This window comes from Danio rerio, chromosome 10 (assembly GCF_052040795.2).
Source record: "Danio rerio strain M-AB ecotype USA chromosome 10, GRCz13ab, whole genome shotgun sequence".
NCBI lineage: Eukaryota > Metazoa > Chordata > Actinopteri > Cypriniformes > Danionidae > Danio > Danio rerio.
The window spans coordinates 8,341,058-8,360,735 of NC_141030.1; the positions used below are offsets into that span (position 1 = coordinate 8,341,058).

The 19,678-nt window shown below is 38.7% G+C and overlaps 3 protein-coding genes across 11 annotated transcripts in view; all 3 read right to left on the minus strand.

Moving 5' to 3' along the window:
• atp6v0a2a (ATPase H+ transporting V0 subunit a2a) overlaps positions 1-5,077 on the minus strand; it is a 44,597-nt gene extending 39,520 nt beyond the window's left edge. For 4 of the 7 annotated variants that reach the window (XR_015500758.1, XR_015500756.1, XM_087270109.1 and 1 more), the window contains exons 1-2: positions 4,845-5,077; positions 4,408-4,605 (exon numbers count right to left, since the gene is read on the minus strand). Coding sequence is in view for 4 of the 7 variants with exons in the window: in XM_087270109.1 (XP_087126235.1) it covers positions 4,408-4,524 (117 nt within the window). In the remaining 3 variants the exon portion in view is untranslated. The remainder of the gene's footprint in view (positions 1-4,407; positions 4,606-4,844) is intronic. The other 3 variants (XR_015500757.1, XM_087270110.1, XM_087270108.1) reach the window with 1 other exon arrangement.
• Positions 5,078-6,444: 1,367 nt separating this feature from the next.
• On the minus strand, positions 6,445-13,623 carry nfkbil1 (nuclear factor of kappa light polypeptide gene enhancer in B-cells inhibitor-like 1). Its single transcript, XM_087270152.1, has 4 exons — positions 13,167-13,623; positions 12,977-13,092; positions 12,073-12,181; positions 6,445-9,569 (listed from the first exon to the last, which is right to left on the minus strand). Exons 1-4 carry the CDS (start codon positions 13,438-13,440, stop codon positions 8,986-8,988), a joined length of 1,083 nt encoding a protein of 360 aa, XP_087126278.1. The 5' UTR covers positions 13,441-13,623; the 3' UTR covers positions 6,445-8,985.
• Positions 13,624-16,999: 3,376 nt separating this feature from the next.
• Positions 17,000-18,395, minus strand: zgc:136254. Of its 3 annotated transcripts, none has more exons than NM_001040339.2 (6): positions 18,335-18,395; positions 18,162-18,246; positions 17,847-18,074; positions 17,545-17,756; positions 17,313-17,440; positions 17,000-17,219 (listed from the first exon to the last, which is right to left on the minus strand). In NM_001040339.2, the coding sequence occupies exons 2-6, from the start codon at positions 18,232-18,234 to the stop codon at positions 17,075-17,077; spliced, it is 786 nt and encodes a 261-aa protein (NP_001035429.1). In that variant the 5' UTR covers positions 18,235-18,246; positions 18,335-18,395; the 3' UTR covers positions 17,000-17,074. The 3 variants fall into 3 exon arrangements, with proteins under 3 accessions (NP_001035429.1, XP_087125862.1, XP_087125861.1); XM_087269736.1 differs by having other exon boundaries at positions 17,001-17,219; positions 17,342-17,440; positions 18,162-18,251; XM_087269735.1 differs by having other exon boundaries at positions 17,001-17,219; positions 18,162-18,251.
• Between the last annotated feature and the right edge of the window lie 1,283 nt (positions 18,396-19,678).

Sequence of the window (19,678 nt, forward strand, 5' to 3'; positions counted from 1 at the left end):
TGCCCCAAAATTATTTAATGAATAAATAAACCTGAACAAATTTGAAATGTCAACCACCCTTACTATTGGCAATCGGTAGGGCACACACATCTGTGACCAACATTTTCCCTATATTCATGCTTGTGTTAATGTCATACAACCTCAGGCTGAATAGAAAACACAGGCTTTTAACCAGCCTTGCCTTTTTTGAAGCAAGTAATTGATTCAACTCATCAGCCTTAACCAGGACATTAAACTAGCTGACACACATCGGCTTCCCTCTGTTTCCAGTCTAAATGTACTTACTTAACATGCACCTCAAAACACATTTAAAGGGACAGTTCACCCAAAATAAATATTCTGCCTTAATTTACTCTTGAATTTCTCCAAACCTGTTTGAGTTTTTTGTTGTTGTTGTTGTTCTGGTAAACACAAAAGAATATATGTATGAAGAATGTCAGAAACCTGTAACCACTGACTTGATTTTTTTTTTCAATGGATGTCAATGGTTACCGGCTTTTAACATTCTTCTAAATATATTTTTTGTGTTCAAAAGAAAAAAAAAACAACAATTGTAAATGGTTTGGAACAAGCTGTAATTTTTGTGTGAACTGTCCTTTTAATGAAATCCTTTTCACACCTATATAGTTAGCACATTTGGGCTGTACATGATTAATTTTTGCAGTAAATTCCCTTGTATATAGGCGATGGAGTGGCGCAGTAGGTAGTGTTGTTGCCTCATTGCAAGAAGGTCGCTGGTTCGAGCCTCGGCTGGGTCAGTTGGCGTTTCTGTGTAGAGTTTGCATGTTCTTTCTGCGTTTGCATGGGTTTCCTCTAGGTGCTCCGGTTTTCCCCCACAGTCCATAGACATTTGGTACAGGTGAATTTTGGAAGGCTAAATTATCCATAGTGTATGAGTGTAAATGAGTGTGTGTGTGTGTGTGGATGTTTCCCAGAGATGGGTTGCAGCTGGAAGGCATCCGCTGTGTAAAAAATGGACTGGATTAGTTGGTGGTTCATTCCGCTGTGACGACCCCAGATTATTAAAAAGACTAAGCCGACAAGAAAATGAATGAATGAATTCCCTTGTATGCTGTTTTATGTATAATTCTGTTCTCCCCTGTTTAATCAATAAAAAAACACATATGCCAAATAATGTTGATTCACTTAAATCAAAATGTGAGAATCCAGGTGGTGGATCTCAATCTACCTACACAGCATTTTTGGCATCAGGTGACTTGCATATGATGCCCCAGATATGCTGTTTTGATTGGCAAGCCAATTTAACATTTACGACATTACTGTAACACATTATTCACCTTATTCTCCGTCGATGAGCGGGCGCTGCCATTTGAATCTTTTTGGCTTGAGACTTCCGGTCTCATTCACTTACATTCATTTTTTGACGTTAAAAACTGCTCATTACGCTGCTTGATGTTGCAATTTGATATTTTCTTGTAATATTATTCTACTTGGTCTGTATAGTCATGCAAAAATTTGTTTGTAGAGCAAGTAGTTTTTCTGCCGTTTATTATTCCTAGTCATTTCTCCCATAGGCGACTGAATCAGAAGTTCTAAGACAATCGCGAAAACAGGCGCACTTCCGCATTTTAGAATAAGGTCAAAAGTATCTTATGCTACCATTAGTACATATTCATTACATATTAGCATGTTTTCTTTAGCTGCTAGACAAGTGTTTATTATTTACGTATTCATTCTTATTTATCAGATACCGATACTCAAACATTAGATACTTAGGATAACTGTCATGGCTCATTTTCACTGAATAGTATGGTTCAAGTTGCGAATGGTAGCAAAATAGCCCACCATACCACTTTTTAGGGAAAAAAAGTAAGATATCCAAAGTCATAAACCATACCTATAGAGTGATGTTGATTGCAACTTTCTGGTGTGCACCACATATAGCATGAAAGGGTGGTATTAGCAGAGGGAATGTAAGCCTGATCATTGTTTTTCATACTACATTGTACTGGGCTGAACTAAACTGAACCGAACTGCTCAGTGGAAATGAGCCATAAAACATTTAATAGCAATTAGTCAGTCAGTATACATGTATTTTATACTAAAGCCTATTTAATGAATGTTAATAGTTAATTTAGTTGGTTCTAGTAAATATTTTATGGTTGCAAGTCACATGACAAAGCCATTGTGATATCAACTCAAAGCATAACATCTAAAAATACGGAGAAGCAACTTATTAGCCACATATTAGTACCTAATGAATAAGAAATAGTATCTAATTTACATATACTAGTATGTAATTATATGTACTAAATAATATGTAAATAAATAAATAAGTACCAGAACAAAATAAATAACTGCTTGCTAATAAAAACTCAAAGCTGGAATAGACAAGTCAAAAATAGTTGATCCCTCAATAACAGGAATCATCAGAAGTCAATGACAATTTTATTAAATTTGTTAGTCGTAACTTTTACGTCTGTGATGGGAAATGATGAAATGGAGATCCAAATGCAGTCTAGTGCGTTTATTGTGAAGTGAAGAAAATCAGGAATGATATCATATTGAAAAAACATGACAAACAAAAACAAGCTAAAGAATAGCAAAACCAAACCTGGGCACACACAGACATCATGACTAAGAAAACTACTGACATTTTGGGCTGACAGAATCAGATATAAATACACAAAGAAACAACTAACTAAAGCTGACACAATTAATAACCAAGACAAGCAATAAAGAACAAAGGAGAACTAATGTGGAGTGTGACATGAATAATCCAAACTATAACAAAACACAGACGGGGTTTCACTAACAATAGCATTACTAGTAGGGCCAAACAGAATCTTTGGACATTTTTTGCTATTTCTACGCAGAATTGTGTTAAAAATCTGCGGATTTATGATGAATAATTTTGGGAGTATCATAACTAAAACCTTAATATAAGAAATAAAAAGTAATACCTTTTTATTTTTTATTTAATGTTTACAATGCAAATCCATTTAGATCCATTTTATTTGGTAAACAAAGCAAGTCTCTCATATAATATCTCTACTAAAAGACAGAAAATATTACTTTAAAAACTGTATTGTAAATAAATCATATGAATATTTTCATATTAGTCAATAATATTCCTGTAATTAATTGAAAAACTGAATAAATATACATTTACACAAGTAAATAAACAGAATCAATGAAGGGCAAAAATCTGCGGAATTGAGCGTGCACAGATTCTGTGTGGGCCTAATGACTAATGAAATAACTATTAGTAATGAAAAAGCACTGATATCTACTAGTAGTGTCTAATGAATAAACACTGTTGTGTAATAAATTAGTTAGCTAATTTGAATGGGGTAGAAGTCACCACCAATGAAAGTTCTGTCATCTTATAACCTCCTTTTATTTTTCCACAAACCTGTTTGAGTTTCATTCTTTGTGGAACCGAATAGAAGATATTTCGAAGAAAGCTGGAAACCTCTAACCATTTCCTTTTCCTACTATGGATGTCAACAATTACAGGTGTTCAGCTTTCTTTTGAATACAAAGGTTTTAATCACACTCATACACTACGGCCAATTTAGCTTATTCAATTTACCTATACCGCAAGTCTTTGGACTGTAGGGGAAGCCACGCCAACACAGGGAGAATATGCAAACTCCACACAGAAATGCCAAAAGACACAGCCGAAACTCGAAGCAGCGACCTTCTTGCTGTGAGGAGTCAAGACTAACCACTGAGCCATCGTATTGCCAAAACCAGCATCTACTGTAAAATTAAATAAGCTCATAAAAAGGGCAGGTTCTGTTGTGGGGTCTGCACTACCTACCATAGAAGAGATTGCACAGGATCGAATGCTGGACAAATTTGTTAGTATAATGAACCACGATAGTCATCCCCTTTATGATACAGTTCAAGCGTGTGCAAGCTCTTTTAGTACAAGATTAATTCAACCCCGGTGCTACAGAGAAAGATACAGGAAGTCTTTTTTACCAACAGTGATCAGATTGTATAACCAAAGTCATACCAGATGAATTGTGCTGAACTTGAATTAGATATTGGATATGTACAAGTGTTTACTCGTTGTTTTTGGAACCAAGGTGTGAAGTATGAATGTAATCTTATTATTGTTTTTATATGTATGTAACTTATTTATCTATTTTTAGTATGGAGAGCTCTGCTGTGACATGTGAATTTCCCTCCGGGGATTAATAAAGTCAAACTAACTAACTAACTAACTAAACATAGATACTAGCATCTATTAAAGAAGCACTGGTAGTTTTTTAAAACTAAAGCATAAGCTCCAACAGCTAATAATAAACAAGTTAATGGAAAATGTATAGGCCTATCTCTGAAAAAAAAAAAAAAAAAAAAAACACGGTTTAGATTGAGTGTTACTACGTCTTGCCATAGTAGTCTAGTTTTGAATGCTCTTGAGTGCAAACTTACATCTCGAAATTCGACCAGTCCCATCTCCCCCAGCTCGCTGATGCAGGCGTACGCCGAGCCGGACTGCAGGAACAGCTGCGCCAAGCACATCTCCTCACTCCGAAACCCCGAGCCCATCTTCCCTCTCCTCTCCCGGACACCCGGATCACCCAATCCGCCTCTGGCCTTCGAGATTCACTCCGACACAGCACGAGCAACCTGCCTCATCAAGTGTGCGACACAAGCCGCATTCAACATCCGCGCATTAAGACTAAAGTTGACCTGCTGAAGCGTGCATTAAAGATGCATGCCTAAATAAACCGGGCTTAAACTGCACCGAAAACGATTAACCCACAAATCCTATTTTTAGCAACCTACTTAGTATTCTTAGCATGCTCGTGTAAATTGTGACTGTATTATAAAAATGAACTGCTGGTTTAATATTCGCGTAGTCTTACCTCTAGCTGGCTGGACAATAATAATCGATAGGCGTCTGTACCTTTAATTGCCGCCTTGCCATTGAAACGACAGAAATAGCGCAGGATTTATAGAGATGATGAAGAAGTGTTGACGAACCAACACCTTAACGCTATTCTAGCCTTGAAAACGTGCCTGTATAAAAGATGCCTTATGTTTAAGTTAATCGCATAAAAAGATCACTCCCGTTATGCACGAGCTCTGCCGGTGTTACAGATTGCGCCCAAGGGTTGCCAAGTACTTTGTTAGAAACGCCCCCTTTCATATGTTTAACTTAGAAAGCGATCACTTGTGATTGTGGATGTATGTCATACATAGACTGTGTAGAACTGTAAAAGTGTGCCTAAATTAATCTAAATAAATTTACAGCCTCGTGTATTTACAGTGTATAATTATAGCTATCAATTCTTCAGCTTTTAGGTATCTTTTACGCCTTAATCAGTTGTACTACTTATAAAATATTTTACATGACAAGAACAATTCTACAAACTGGGTGGCGCGGTGGGTAGGACGTTTGACTCGCAGCAAGAAGGTCGCTGGTTTGAGTTCCTGCGGAGTCAGTTGGCATTTCTGTGTGGAGTTTGCATATTCTCCCCGTGTTCGTGTGGGTTTCATCCGGGTGCTTCAGTTTCCCCCACAGTCCAAAGGCATGTGGAACAGGTGAATTGGGTGTGCTAAAATTGACCGTAGTGTATGAGTGTGTGTGGATGTTTCCAGGGATGGGTTGTGGCTGGAAGGGCATCCACTGCGTAAAACAAATGCTGGATAAATTGGAGGTTCATTCTGCTGTGGTAACCCCAGATTAGTAAAGGGACTAAGCTGGAAAAAAAAAGAATGCTACAAACCTATAGCAATCTCATATGATGCAAATATTTTAGCTGTTTAAAGGTTCACTTAGTTTCTTTGTAATAAAAAAATAAATACAAATTAATAATGTAAAAATAGCTTTAAATGCTAGAAATGTAAATTAGTACATGTATATGGCAACAATAATATTCAAATGTATGTACACTTCTGATTTCTTGAGTGCTTAGAAAGCAGAAACAAGGTTTTTTTTTATCTGCAATCTGGCAACCACATCAGTATTTAATATATTCTGTGCCGTATTCTTCCAGACCACGGGCAGACCATCTGCCTGTCCTTTGTTTAAAAGCCTGAAAATCAGCAGATTTCAAGCGCAAAACAAATCTGTATAGTTCTCAAATAATAACTAACTAAATGTATTAATTAATTAATTAATTAATAATTAGGTAGTAATAACGATGTAATGGCCCTGATGTGACAGTGACATCATTCAGCCTAGTCCTCACCTCATTGTGCATTCATATAGTTCAACACAAATGAATTGACACTATTCATTTTCAGAAAAGCAAAGTAACTTTTCTTTTTTTAAAAGCAAACCCAGAACTCAACAATAAAAGATGCAAATAATTTATTTTGAAAAAATGTTGGAAACTGGCAGCAACTAACTTTAGTATTTTCTTTTTCCCACCAGTTCCCAATAGTCTTCAAAATACATTCTTTTGTGTTTAACCATCCCTAATAATGTGCAAAAATAATTTACAAATGATAAAACTAATATTTTACCCACAGGCCACTTTATTAGGTCCAACTGCTTGTTAACACAAACCTCTGAGCAGTCAATCATATGCCAACAACTTAATGTATTTAGGCATGTAGACATGGTCAAGATGATCTGATGCAGTTCAAATCGAGCATCAGAATGGGGAATTTAAGTGCCTTAACAGATTTAAGTGACGTTAAACATGGCATGGTTGTTGTGCCAGAAAGGCTGGTCTGAGTATTTCCGAAACTGCTGATCTACTGGGATTTTTATGCACAACCATCTCTAGGGTTTACAGAGAATGGTCTGAAAAAGAGAAAATATCCAGTGAGTGGCAGTTCTGTTGGCGCAAAAGCCTTATTGTGATGCCAGAGGTCAGAAAAGAAAAGGGACTGGTCTGAGCTGATAGAAAGACAACAGTAACTCAAATTACAACTCGTTACAACCGAGTTATGCAGAAGAGCATCCCTGAACGCACAACACGTCCAACCTTGAGGTGGATGAACTACAGCAGCAGAAGACCACACCGGTTGTCACTCCTGTCAGCTAACGACAAGAAACTGAGAATACAATTCGCACAGGCTCACCAAAATTGGACAATAGAAGATTGGAAAAGTTGTCTGGTCTGATATGTCTCTATGATTGCTGCAACATTCGGATGGTAGGGTCAGAATTTGGCATCAAGAAAATGAAAGCATGTATCCATCCTGCCTTGCATCAACGGTTCAGGCTGCTGGTGGTGTGGGGGATATTTTCTTGGCACACGTTGGGCCCATTAGTACCAATTGAGCATCGTGTCAACAACACAGCCTACCCGAGTATCGTTGCTGACCATGTACACCCCTTCATGACCACAGCATACCCATCTTCTGATGACTACCTCTATCAGGATAACTGCATGATTCTATCATGTCAATATGGACTAAAATCTCTGAGGAATATTTCCAGTACCTTGATAAATCTATGCCATGAAGGACTAAGGCAGTTCTGAATGCAAAAAGGGGTCCAACCCAGTACTAGTAAGGTGTACCTAATAAAATGGCCAATGCGTGTAGAGCCATCAAGTCACTGGATCATTCAATCAAATAATTATACATTACATAATTTAAATAATGATAATAACCTTTGTTTATGAACAAATAACAAAAACACTGTCGTTCTCGATTCATCCAGAAATCTAAAATGTAGGTCAACATTCTTTCTTTGGTGAGTTTTTATAAACACCTGTGTTTTAAATGTATAATCAACAACAATAAAAATCATTTTAATGATTTAACACAAACTTTTGACAATACCCAGCTCAATCACAATGTTATTAGAGCCACCCCCAGTAATACATTACTTGAAATTTTTATTAAAATAAATCAAATAAAGAAAATCCTCCTCATTCAGATTTTTAAACTTGTACAACAGGGGTGCTCAATCCTGTTCCTGGAGATCTACCTTCCTGCAGATTTCAGTTGCTACCCATATCAAAGGCTGTTTCTCAATTCCAAGAACGCAGAGAACGGATTTGCGTTCTTGTGGAGACCGGTCTTGCCAGGTGTCCTCGGAAGAACGAACTCAGGAGACCGCGAGGGCAGAGAATGCGTCCTTTGAGAAATTGGATGCTGCGTTCTTTCTGGTGGTCATGTGACCTGCACGCATTTTAAATAATTTACTATTTAAACATTACAGCATTCATACAACGATTTATTGTTTCCCCCCTCTTCAAAATATATACTTTGCATAAAAACATTATAAATATACTCTGCACAATATAAATAAAACAAATTTGAATACGAATTTCAGCAAACAAACAACCCTTAATGTGTTTATTCCTTTATAAAGATGTCCATGTTAATGTTTACTTTCACAGTGTCATTTAGGGAAACTCCTGAGGTAAATAAATGATATCTCTGAACTTTAATAATAAATCTAAATAAAATGCTGCGCTTCCCACCTCCAGTCGCAATGACTTCTGGGACTTCCAGAGCGAGTTCGCCGCTCAAGTCTGTATCAGTGCGTCCTTGATATCAAGAACACATCCGGGAAGTTTCACGCGTCCTCCGTACTTGCGGTCTTGAGTATTGGAACTGAACTAGGCAGCTGATGACGACGTTGCACGAGAACACGAGGACGCAAGACCGCTGAAGAACGCATATTGAGAAACAGCCAAACACACCTGCCTGTAGTTATCAAGTGTGTTCAGTTCCTAATTAATTGGTTCAGGTGTGTTTGATATGGGTAGCAACTGAAATCTGCAGGAAGGTGGCTCTCCAGGAACAGGATTGAGCACCCCTGTTGTACAGTATGTAAGATGATTTTTGAACATTTAAAAGCACAATTAGTAGTAGCTGCTTTATTAAAATAGGGGTGGCAGAGGAGAATTTTTATTTTAAAAAAACTTTCCCCCCAAGTAATAAACCACTGAAAAAATAAATGAATAAAATACATCCTCCTCTGCCGCCCCTATTTCAACAAAGCAACCACTACTAATTTTTGCATTTGAACGGTCAAAAAAAAAAAATCGAACATACAGTACAAACATAAAAATCAAACAAACGGAGAGCTGTGCATCATCTGAGGCTCTGTGCGAGTCTGTTGAGCTCCTGTGAGAGTCCAGTAACCGTGTCCAGAATCTTTTTCCTATCCGAATCCAGCAGTCGACCTCCACAGCGCTGGGCAAACTTGTCCGGATGCCAGAGCGCCTGCTGTCGACGGAGAATCTTCCGGAAAGCTGGCAAATCAGCCCGATTGGCTCCATGCAACATAACGGCCACCATTTCATCCAACGACCCCCGAGGTGCAGGCCAAGGGATGTCCTCGTATGCCAGCAGGCCTTCCTGACCCTTGCTGGATGAGCCGTGAAAGGTGGCAGTGCAGCGCTCCTCGTAACGCCTCTTCCTTCCCTGCCGCGTCTCTTCCTCTTTTCGAGCTGCTCTCTGCAGGTACTCCTGATGCTCGCGCTCCAGTCTGGCATTTAGCTCTTTTCGGCTCCTCTCGTCCTCTTCCGTCTCCTTCGGCCTTTTGGATTTCTTGTGTCCAGAAGAAGATGCTTCTCTCTGTTCTCGGCTTCGCTGCTTGCTGAAATACTCTCTTCGGATACGATCGGCCCAGTCTCCGAATTCTTCCTCATCTTTGTCATCCCATAAGTGGTCATCTGGGGAGAACAGTACACAGTCAGAATTATTAGACGTCCTGAATTATTAGCACAACAACTTTTGTTTAACAGAAAGAAGATTTTTTTTCAACACATTTCTAAACATAATAGTTTTGATAACTCATTTCTAATAACTGATTTATTTTATCTTTGCCAGGATGAAAGAACATATTATTAGAATAGATATTTTTAAGACACTTCTGTACAGCTTAAAGTGACATTTAGGGTGCTTTCACACCTGTGAATCGATTCAGTTGTTCTGAAACAGAGATTACAATTGTTACATTGTTGCTCTTTGCTCTTGGTGCGGTTCGCTTTCACACTGCAAAGTTTCTAATCGGACCAAAAGAGCTAAAACAAGTCACGTGCGAGTAAACTCTCCTTACATTGGTCAGAGTGTCAGGGTTTATTTTGCAGCGTCCCGCTAAACTGTTAGGAGAGGTGGTGGTTTGATGGTGATTGACAGGGTGCTCGCGCGCGACGTGTCTGAGGAGAGACATGGTAGGGAGGGGTGAGAAGGGTGCGCGACGATGCCTATTTGAGGACCGGGAGGGAGACGCGAGATTACCGGGAGATCATCACTCGTTTGCGGGCATCCGGAGACTCGCGAAACTTCCCACCATACTCATAATTCTCTCTCCATATAGCCGTATATGCCTATTACATATCCATAAAACACAGTGATACAACCGCGCTCGGATCGGATCGCTTTCTCACTACAATCGAACCGCTCCAGGGTTCGTTTCAATCGAGCCAAGACCCCCTCATTCAAGCGATCTCGGAGCGATTACTTTGGCGCGGAACAGAGCGCGATTGCCCTGTTCACATATGTCAAACGAACCGCGCTAACTGGGCAAACGAGATACGTTCCGAAACAAAAGTGTAGGTGTGAAAGCACCCTTATTTTTTCAGAAAAAAATATAGCTTAAGGGGGATAATAATAATAATAATAATGTTTATTATTAAAACTGCTTTTATTCTTGCCAAAATAAAACAAATAAAACTTTCTCCAGAAGAAAAACATATTATTAGACATACTGTGAAAAATTCCTTGCTCTGTTAAACATCATTTAGGAAATATTTTTAAAAAATAAAATAAAAATAACAGGAGGGCTAATACTTTGGTCTTCAACTGTATAAGCTTTTGATATTAATTATATTTGATTTAAAATTTATTTAAAAACAATTTGAACATTGATGTAAATAACAAACAATAATGACAAATGAACTAGAACAGAATTTACAATAACCCCTGCCAAATTAAAATTAAACCCCTGCCATTAAAAATGGGTCTTCTCTTTAAAAAATAAATATACAATATATACAGCATATTTATTTATTTTTTTAAAATGTTTTTTCACCTTTAAATGTGATAAGACAGTGGAGATTTTTGAAACAGGAAAGTATGAGGAGGATAGGGGAAGGGTCGGCAAAGGACCTCGAGCTGGGAATCGAACTGGGGTCGCTGTGAACCCCTCAGTGCCATATGTCGACGCACTTAACCCAAGGCTATTGGCGCAGACACAGCAAATAAATTAAGAAATACAAACAAAAAGTAACAATAGTCACACTTGTTATACACAACCAGTGATATCAATGCATACATCAGAAATAAAAGTGAAGATTTACAACAAGTCATTTTGATGAGACTTTTGATGTAGATTGCTCACTTTTGCTCAATTCTGGCTTTACAAGAAAACCTGCCAAAGTCAATTGCATGAATATGTGAGACTACATATTATAGAGATGACTTTTTGTTAAATAAACATTTAAATTTAATAATGTCCTGCTGATTCCCAGGGATGGGGCTGGAAGGGCATCCGCTGCGTAAAACATATGCTGGATAAGTTGGCGGTTCATTCCGCTGTGGTGACCCCAGATTAATAAAGGGACTAAGCCAAAAAGAAAATGAATGAATGTCCTGCTGCTGATTTTCATCAGATCGTGTTTGATCAATTCAACATTTTTTGTATATAGGTAGGTACTGTGAATTCATTTTTATGTTTACCCTAATACATAATTCTACACATTTTAATAGTTCAAATTATTTATTGTAACTACAGCTGTCAACATTTGAAGTGGATCAAAAGCATCAATAAAACAAGAATCTGTGTTATTCACTAGTTTTTGGTCAACTTTGAAAATCCACTTTAAGTCTTGACTACCGTACACTGAAAATTATTTCTGCAAAATTGTTGCAAACAATTTATGTGTTGAATTTAAACAAACAAATACAATTTAGTAATATTCAACTGTATTTGTTAGTTTAAATTCAGCTCAAATAAATTGTTAAAATCATTTAACTCAAAATTAGTTAATTTATTAAACCATTGTTATATTTTACACTGAAATAGGAACAATATTGTACTTTTCGTTAACTGTTATATCTTCACATTTACTTTATAGATCACTCTAAAATCTGGCATAACTAGCTATGCTAACATGCTAATACATCAAATATAATAGTAACTGTACAAGATGCAACAGAAAATACAACACTTGCCATCAAACTGTCCGAATGTCTCAAAAAACTCATCCTGGCATTCTCCTAAAAGCTTCTCTCTCCATTGTTGCTCAGTATCAACGTGTGAGGATTCATCTTTGGTATTCCCCTGTTTCAAGTACAAAAATAAAACCTCAAATTGCAAGAAAAAACATGATATTTTGCCCAAAACGAAAATTCTCCCTGCTGAAAAATCCAGCTTAAACCAGCCTAGGCTGGTTGGCTGGTTTTAGCTGATCAACCAGGCTGGTTTTAGAGGGGTTTTGGCCACTTCCAGGCTGGTTTCCAGCCATTTCCAGCCTGGTCTTAGCTAGTTAGGCTGGAAAATGACCAGCTAAAACCAGCTTGACCAGCCTGGTTTAAGCTGGATATAGCTGGTTTTGGCTGGACTCCCAGCTTGGCTAGGCTGGTCAAGCTGGTTTTAGCTGGTCATCTCCCAGCCTGACCAGCTAAGACCAGGCTGGAAATGGCTGGAAACCAGCCTGGAAGTGGCCAAAACCCCTCTAAAACCAGCCTGGTCGACCAGCTAAAACCAGCCAACCAGCTTAGGCTGATTTAAGCTGGATTTTTCAGCAGGGAGCTGTCATCATTTACTCACTCTACACTTCTTTCTTATATTTATATAATAATAAATCCAATACATTTTTGTAAAATGTTGGTACCAAATGGTCCCCACTGACAATGTGATAGTATTTTACCTACTATGGAAGTCAGAGAGGGAACATCAACAACTTGATTACGAACATCAGGATATCTCTGTTTGTGTCCAACAAAATAAAACAAATTAAGAATATGAAGTTGAGGCTGAGTAAAGGTTAAGACCATTTTCATATTTGGGTGAACTTTCCATTTGATAAACAAATTAAATATATTTCAGTTTAGTGAGTCACTATTATCACAGCACCTGCTCGGGCTTCTTCATCCACTGGAGCAGGTCATGAGGAGTCACTCCTGCTTTATTAGATATATCCATCGATTGTGGACAGTTCTTCCGCAGTGGCACCACCAGGTCATCATAAGCTGTAATTAATAATATGAAAATCATGAAAAAAGTTTAAACTGGAGATCAGTTTATTGATGTCACAGTCTCGCACCTCTTTTGCCATGTTTGAGGGCTCTTTTCACAGCCACATGTAACGGCGTGTCTCCGTTTCTGTCTGTTTGCAGCGGGTCTGCTCCGTGTTTCAGCAGCAGCCTGAGGATCGCATCATCCCCGTGGGAACAGGTAACGTGCAGCGGGCTTCTGCGCTTCTTCCCTTTGGTGAAGTTCAGCTCCAGATCCTTGTGTTTACGGAGGAATGATTTCAGCTTCATCAGACTGCCCTCCTCCACGTAGCGCATAACTTTCTTTTGCTTTCTTTTCTCCATTAGCTCTCGTTAAAAAGACACGCGGATAATAAATTCTAGACGACATTGTTCACGTATTCGACTTGAATGCCACATTTCATCGTGATATGACATTTCAATGGCTTAAACACGGACGTAAACAAATGTAGCACATCATTGGAGTGCGTCTGAAAATTAGTTCCGTTCCGGATTGGAAACCCAACTGTTAAATCGTGTGCCGCACGCTTCTTAAGTGATGCTCCCAGCGCTTAGATCGCTCCCTGGTGGCTGGCTGCAGTACAAGTCATAAAGCATAAAGCATCATTTACCGTTAGCTTTTTATTTTAAAACACCTAATAAACATTCAATTGAATTTATATTCCTCTTTGCCAGATATAATAAGGCATCGAATAAACCGGTTTAAATGAACGAGGATGCAAAAATAATAACAAACAATATACAAGCAATGTTGCAGTATGATGGACATCAGTTGATACTGCAAAGTTTATTGTTCAAATTGATAAGTATTAGGCATTTATTGGGAAATGGCGCTGTTGTGTTCGTCCATATTTTTTACATTACATTGTGTTCAATGCACAATTTTAGGGCGCACTTACACTATGCTATCCGAACCGTGCCCAGGCCGTTTACCGGATCATTTGAGAAGTGTGAGTGCTCTGAATCGGGCTCAGGCACAGTTCACTTGGTTGGCCCTTGCCCGGTTGGAAAAGGTGGGCCTCAGCGTGGTTCACTCGGGCTTTGGCGCGGTATACGCTTGTGTGTGAGTGCAAAATGCGCCAAAGCCCGAAACAGAAAGCGAGACGAGACTTTTAAGGGACTGTTTCATGTGGATTTATTAATAATTCTTACTGTTCAATGAACGCAAACTGTCGTAGTTTATTAAAGACGCAGACACCTCACTGCACGACTGCTGCGCACCTTCAGCAAACCTCCTCATTCCTGCAGCATGAGGGCTTTATGATTGTTTATGAGCGTCAAATGTGGCGGATCTGTTCGGCGAAATATCTGACTGCGTGTCTCTGCATCCCTAAGGACTGTTTGGCGAAATATTTGACTGCATGTCACTGCATAACAAACGACTGAAATTATATAACTAGAGAAATCTCCACTGTGCTTAGCGAGAGCGCTCACTGCACAGCGCAGCATCGATGACGTAAGCGTGCCCAGTCCCGATTGTAATGTTAGTGCGGGCCGTCGGGGGAGAGGGGAGGGGGGACAAGCGTGCTTTGGCCCGGTTCAAGGCAACTGTACATAGTGTGAGTACGGCCTTAGGCTGCAGTTTCAGGGCCCTGTCCCCTTGTCGAGGACCCCTTATACTCATACCTCACCCCTACCCCTCAATCCAACCTTCACAAAAACAAACAGTTAAGTATAAATGTGGAGGGTAAGCCTTATATTCAAATACTTGTATTGTTCACCCCTACAGAACAGATCAATGAAAACAGGGGTAAAACTAGGGTCTTAAAATGTGGTCCTAGAAATGCTTTCATGTCTCTCCTGTTGTGCAGACTACATACAAAGACTATGGAAAGGGACTTTGCTACACATCAGGAATGAATACACATGTGGAGTCTCTCTAATCTGTATAATCTGGCCAATTCTCAGGGTGAGTTCCATTCAGAAGGGCTCATCATGAGCCCTAATGCCTTCGGAAGATCCCTCTGAAGAGATTAGACTAGAGCAGGGGTGTCAAACTCAATTCCTGGAGGGCCGAAGCCCTGCAAAGTTTAGTTCCAACCCTGCTCCAACACACTTACCTGTAGGTTTCAAACAAGCCTGAAGGACTCAATTAGTTTGATCAGGTGTGTTTAATTAGGGTTGGAACTAAACTGTGCAGAGCTGCGGCCCTTTTGGAACTGAGTTTGTCACCTGTGGACTAGAGCATGAGGATGAGCCCTCCCAAATTGAGTAGCCTACAATGTGACACCAAACAACTTCCTTGCTCAAAAAAAAATCATGGCCTAAATTGTCTAAACTACTAGCTAAACTAAAAGTTGCATAATTATAATTTTGTTATATCCTTCATTCCAAAGGGCCCTTTAGAGTCTTCAGTTTTGAGCACTTCGGTTTGGAATAACACTGCAATACGGTGGCCATGATTTTTTCACTTTAAAGTACCCTTTAAAGGGTGATATCCTGTTTACAACGCACCGTCAAATGTCTATTAGATATATTTATAAATATAGGTATACCTAACAGAGCTGTTCCCTCTAGTCCAGTGGTCACCAAACTTGTTCCTGGAGGGCCGGTGTCCTGCAGATTTTAGTCCCAACCCTATTTAAACACACCTGAACAAGCTAATCAAGGTCTTACTGGGTATACTTGAAACATCCAGGCAGGTGTGTTGAGGCAAGATGGAGCTAAACCCTGCAGGGACACCAGCCCTCCAGGACCAGGATTGGTGACCCCTGCTCTAGTCTGACCCCTGCAATAGCGCTGTCAATAGGCAAAGTTTACGGACTGCAGCTTTTAACCTGCAGAGTCAATTTTGATTTCACAAGAACTTCAAGAAATTATCAATAATAATTTCTATAATAATAATAAATTGCCTACTATTACTCATATAGCATTTTTGTTTAATAAAAATTTAAACTAGACTGTTTGGCAAAAGCAAGCCCAAACAGTTTAGCTTTTACCCTAACTAAACATTGGATCAAATGAATTGAAACCCTTCAGATTTGTTTGAAACCTACAGGGAAGTGTTCTAATAAAGCAGGCTTGGAACTAACTTCTGCAGGTGTAACAGGTAGGGAAAGTATTCTTATCTTTATTTATATAAATACTCATCATGTGTTTTACTTGAAATATGTATACCAGAAGTGCTTACTGTGTGCATCTTCTCCTTTAAATTTCTAAGGAATCTTACATTTTTTAATTTCCCATTTAGCACCCCCATCTTCCCTTTCTGCACATCGGAGAGGTGGGTGTCTGCCTGCCAAGCTTTATTCATTCATTTTCTTTTTGGCATTTATTAATCTGGGGTCGCCACAGTGGAATGAACCACCAATTTATTTGGCATACGTTTTACACAGCAAATGTCTTTCCAGCTGCAACCCATCACTGAAAAACACCCATACACTCATTCACACTACAGACAATTTAGCATACCAGATTTGGACTTATAAGGGAAACTGAAGCACCAAAGGAAACCCACGCAAACACAAGGAGAACATGTAGACTTCACACAGAAATGCCAACTGACCCAGCAGAGACTCAAACCAGTGACCTTCTTTCTGTGAGGTAATCACTGCACCACTGTGCTGCCCTAGATAAGTTTACTTGCATTAACGATGAAAACCAGATTTAACTTAAGCTGATCTTCTAAACAGTAAAGTCTATGTAGCCTTGGTCAAAAAAAAAAAAAAAAAATAGATAAATAAATTTCTTGCTGAGTGGAAGACGGTGTTCATTTTGTCTGGTTTAAATCCTTACTAATAGCACTAAAAGAAAAAAAGGGATATGACCACCAGAAGTGACAAATTCATTCACTATACAAGGTCAAGAGATCTGAAGAAAATACACAAAAAAATGTGACAGATAATACACTTTAGTAATGTTGGAAACCACAGAACCGAAGAGTGTAAGATTAAGCTTTTATTTGTCTGTTAATGATTTCTTTAGGGTTTTTTTTTTTAGTGGTTTCTAGTGATTAAGATTATAGAGTACATTTACGGATGGAGCCATCAACACAGACAACCCACAGCACTCCCAGGTCAAAGGAAACGTGTTTGTGACCAATGGGACAGGCAATCATTGAGATCCAGTCTGTGCCAGCAGGGTTAGACCGACTCACACCAACTCTGCAGCAGACAAAGAATGGGTTTCATCAACAGGTAGAAAATAATCCTTGACAAAAATGTCATGTTATGATGTGTTTGAACTGTTCAGCTGACCTTTGGAATAGTTTTGCTTCATAGTTGACACCAAAGACACTGCCATCTGTTCCCACTTCAATCATGGACAGAAGTCCAGGAATATTTACAAAAGTCCCATCCCCAGAACAGGCATTACTGGACACACCCTGTAAGGAGAGGGGGGGGGGGAGGAAGAAAAAAAAAAAAAAAAAAAAAAACATAAGTTTTGTTTGTCTTTGCAAAATGATACCATTTAACACTGTGACATTACCTTCATGATAAAGATACGGTCAGCAGAGTTCACACCCCAGCAGCTGTAAGGGCCACAGCTGTAATACTTCAGCTTTCCATTAAGGGTAACCCAAGGAGTGGTGCTGGATGGCCATTGGTTGTTAGCATCCATGTTCAAACAAAAGATGTCATCATTCATATTGACGCCTGCAATAATCTGATCACCTCCAGCATCCACCTGCTTCAAAAGACCTTTATATATATAAAAAAAAGCTAATATTAAAAAAAAAAAAATTCACTTTACCAGAGATACATTTTAATTATTGGGAATTTTTAATATACCTGGAAACTGAACAAATCTGCCACTTATCAATTTGAAGATGTAGTAGGTTCCATTCACTCCCAGCTGACCAGCAGGACCAACACTGAAGTGCTTTAGAGATCTGCTGACCGGATTGAAGACATCATCTTGCAGCACAAACGCTTGATTTAGATCGTTCACTCCAACCACTGAACCAGACCCAGCGTCAATCTGCTTCAGGTTACCACTCATTATAGTACAGTCTAAAGCTGCAAAACCCACACAAAATAGATATAGAGCCTTTACAATATTTAAGACCATTATAAAAATAAAACAAACTAAAAAAAGGCATTTACCCCGAGTGTAAAGGATTTGGCAACTCAAGAACAGCAGAACACTTTGATAAACCTTCATTGCTCCACAATACATTTTTGTTTGGACCTGTTCTTAACCAAAAATCAAGTACATAAGTCAATTCAAAGTAAAGACAGCCTCAGAAACACAATGACAGTAATTATTTGAACATAACCTTGTCTTGTCTTGTTTGAGCAGGATTCAACAGTCAAAGTGATAACATCAACAGCAGCACTGAAGAAACACATCGCAGCTGTCTGTTTTTTATTTAAACATCCAGCCAATCAGGCGTAAAAGCAAACTGTCAACCAACCATGAAACTGCGCAACATCAGTCAACAAGATTAAGCACAGGTGAAGCCATCAATCAGCCAATGAACAATCAGGATGAACATTAGCTGAACTATAGTGTTGTATACAAAACGGCACCCTTTTTTCATTCACTCTGCCCTACTACGTTAGTCAACTAAAATAGACCAGTTGAAGGAGTGAGTTAATTCAAGCACTCAGTACACTGGAACGGATGCTGTTTTGTTTGTGCATCACTAACACAGATTAGATTTTCAACTATTGGTCAGACCCTGTGATAGTTATTTAACAGTAGCGAGCTGTCTATTAGCAATGAAACAAAGACTGTTAATTTTTGTCATGTGTGTTACTGTAATTAAATAATATTGTATTTATAAAATATGCCAGAGGTGTCCAAACTCACTTCCTGGAGTGCCTCAGTCCTGCACAGTTTAATAGACTTAAGCTGCAGTCACACTAGAATTTGTGTTGCGAAATTCTGTCATACAGTGCTGCGAAAAGTGGTGGAATTAAACAAGATAATTAGACATTTTAAAAAAAGCTAGCGATTGGTCCATATTTTAAATTTTTGTCCAGAGAGGTCATGTTTTGATCCTCAATTGGTCTCACAGTCAAGTGATGCAATTTCGCAGGCAAATTTATGACACTTTTTTTTCCTATCACACATTAAAGTTAAATTTTATTTGAAGTTATAGTATACACAGCAATCTCTGGGCTTGCTGCATAACAAATACCAAAATTTTAACAATTTATAAAAAAATGAATCACTTTCTGGAAAAAGTTTTGTTTTCCCTTGTGTGGCAGAACATGTTTGGATGGAATTTGGGAAGCACTGCTTTTAAGTTTGAGTGATTAAAATCCCCAGCAACAATAAAAGCAGTCTGTGGGTGAGCAGTCTGTTATTTGCTGATGGCTGCATGAAGTTCATTCATAGCAAGCTTGGCATCAGCATCGGGAAGAATATAAGCAGCAGTTATAATGGTGGAGGTGAACTCCCGTGGCAGATAAAATGATCCACATGGTTAAAAATGGTTAAAATTCACTATTTGAGGGTATAAGGGTAACTTAGGATACAGCCTACACTGTTAAAAATGTCTGTGATTTTAACAGTAATGTAAAATCTACAGTGAAAACCTGTTAAATGATTTACGGCTCATTTCTGTACAAAATACAGAAAATAGCTGTAACAGATCTAACATTTGTTTTTGAGA

Bases quoted from the DNA above. Each gene is read 5' to 3' on its own strand.
- nfkbil1 (XM_087270152.1), bottom strand. From the start codon at position 13,440: ATGGAGAAAAGAAAGCAAAAGAAAGTTATGCGCTACGTGGAGGAGGGC. The intron at 13,093-13,166 runs GTGCGAGACTGT...TATTAATTACAG, and splicing joins CCTCAAACATGGCAAAAGAG to CTTATGATGACCTGGTGGTG. The intron at 9,570-12,072 runs GCAAGTGTTGTA...TGTTCTCCCCAG, and splicing joins GACATTCGGACAGTTTGATG to ATGACCACTTATGGGATGAC.
- zgc:136254 (NM_001040339.2), bottom strand. From the start codon at position 18,234: ATGTATTGTGGAGCAATGAAGGTTTATCAAAGTGTTCTGCTGTTCTTG. The intron at 18,075-18,161 runs GTAAATGCCTTT...TGGGTTTTGCAG, and splicing joins CCAAATCCTTTACACTCGGG to CTTTAGACTGTACTATAATG. The intron at 17,757-17,846 runs GTATATTAAAAA...ATATATATAAAG, and splicing joins CAGATTTGTTCAGTTTCCAG to GTCTTTTGAAGCAGGTGGAT.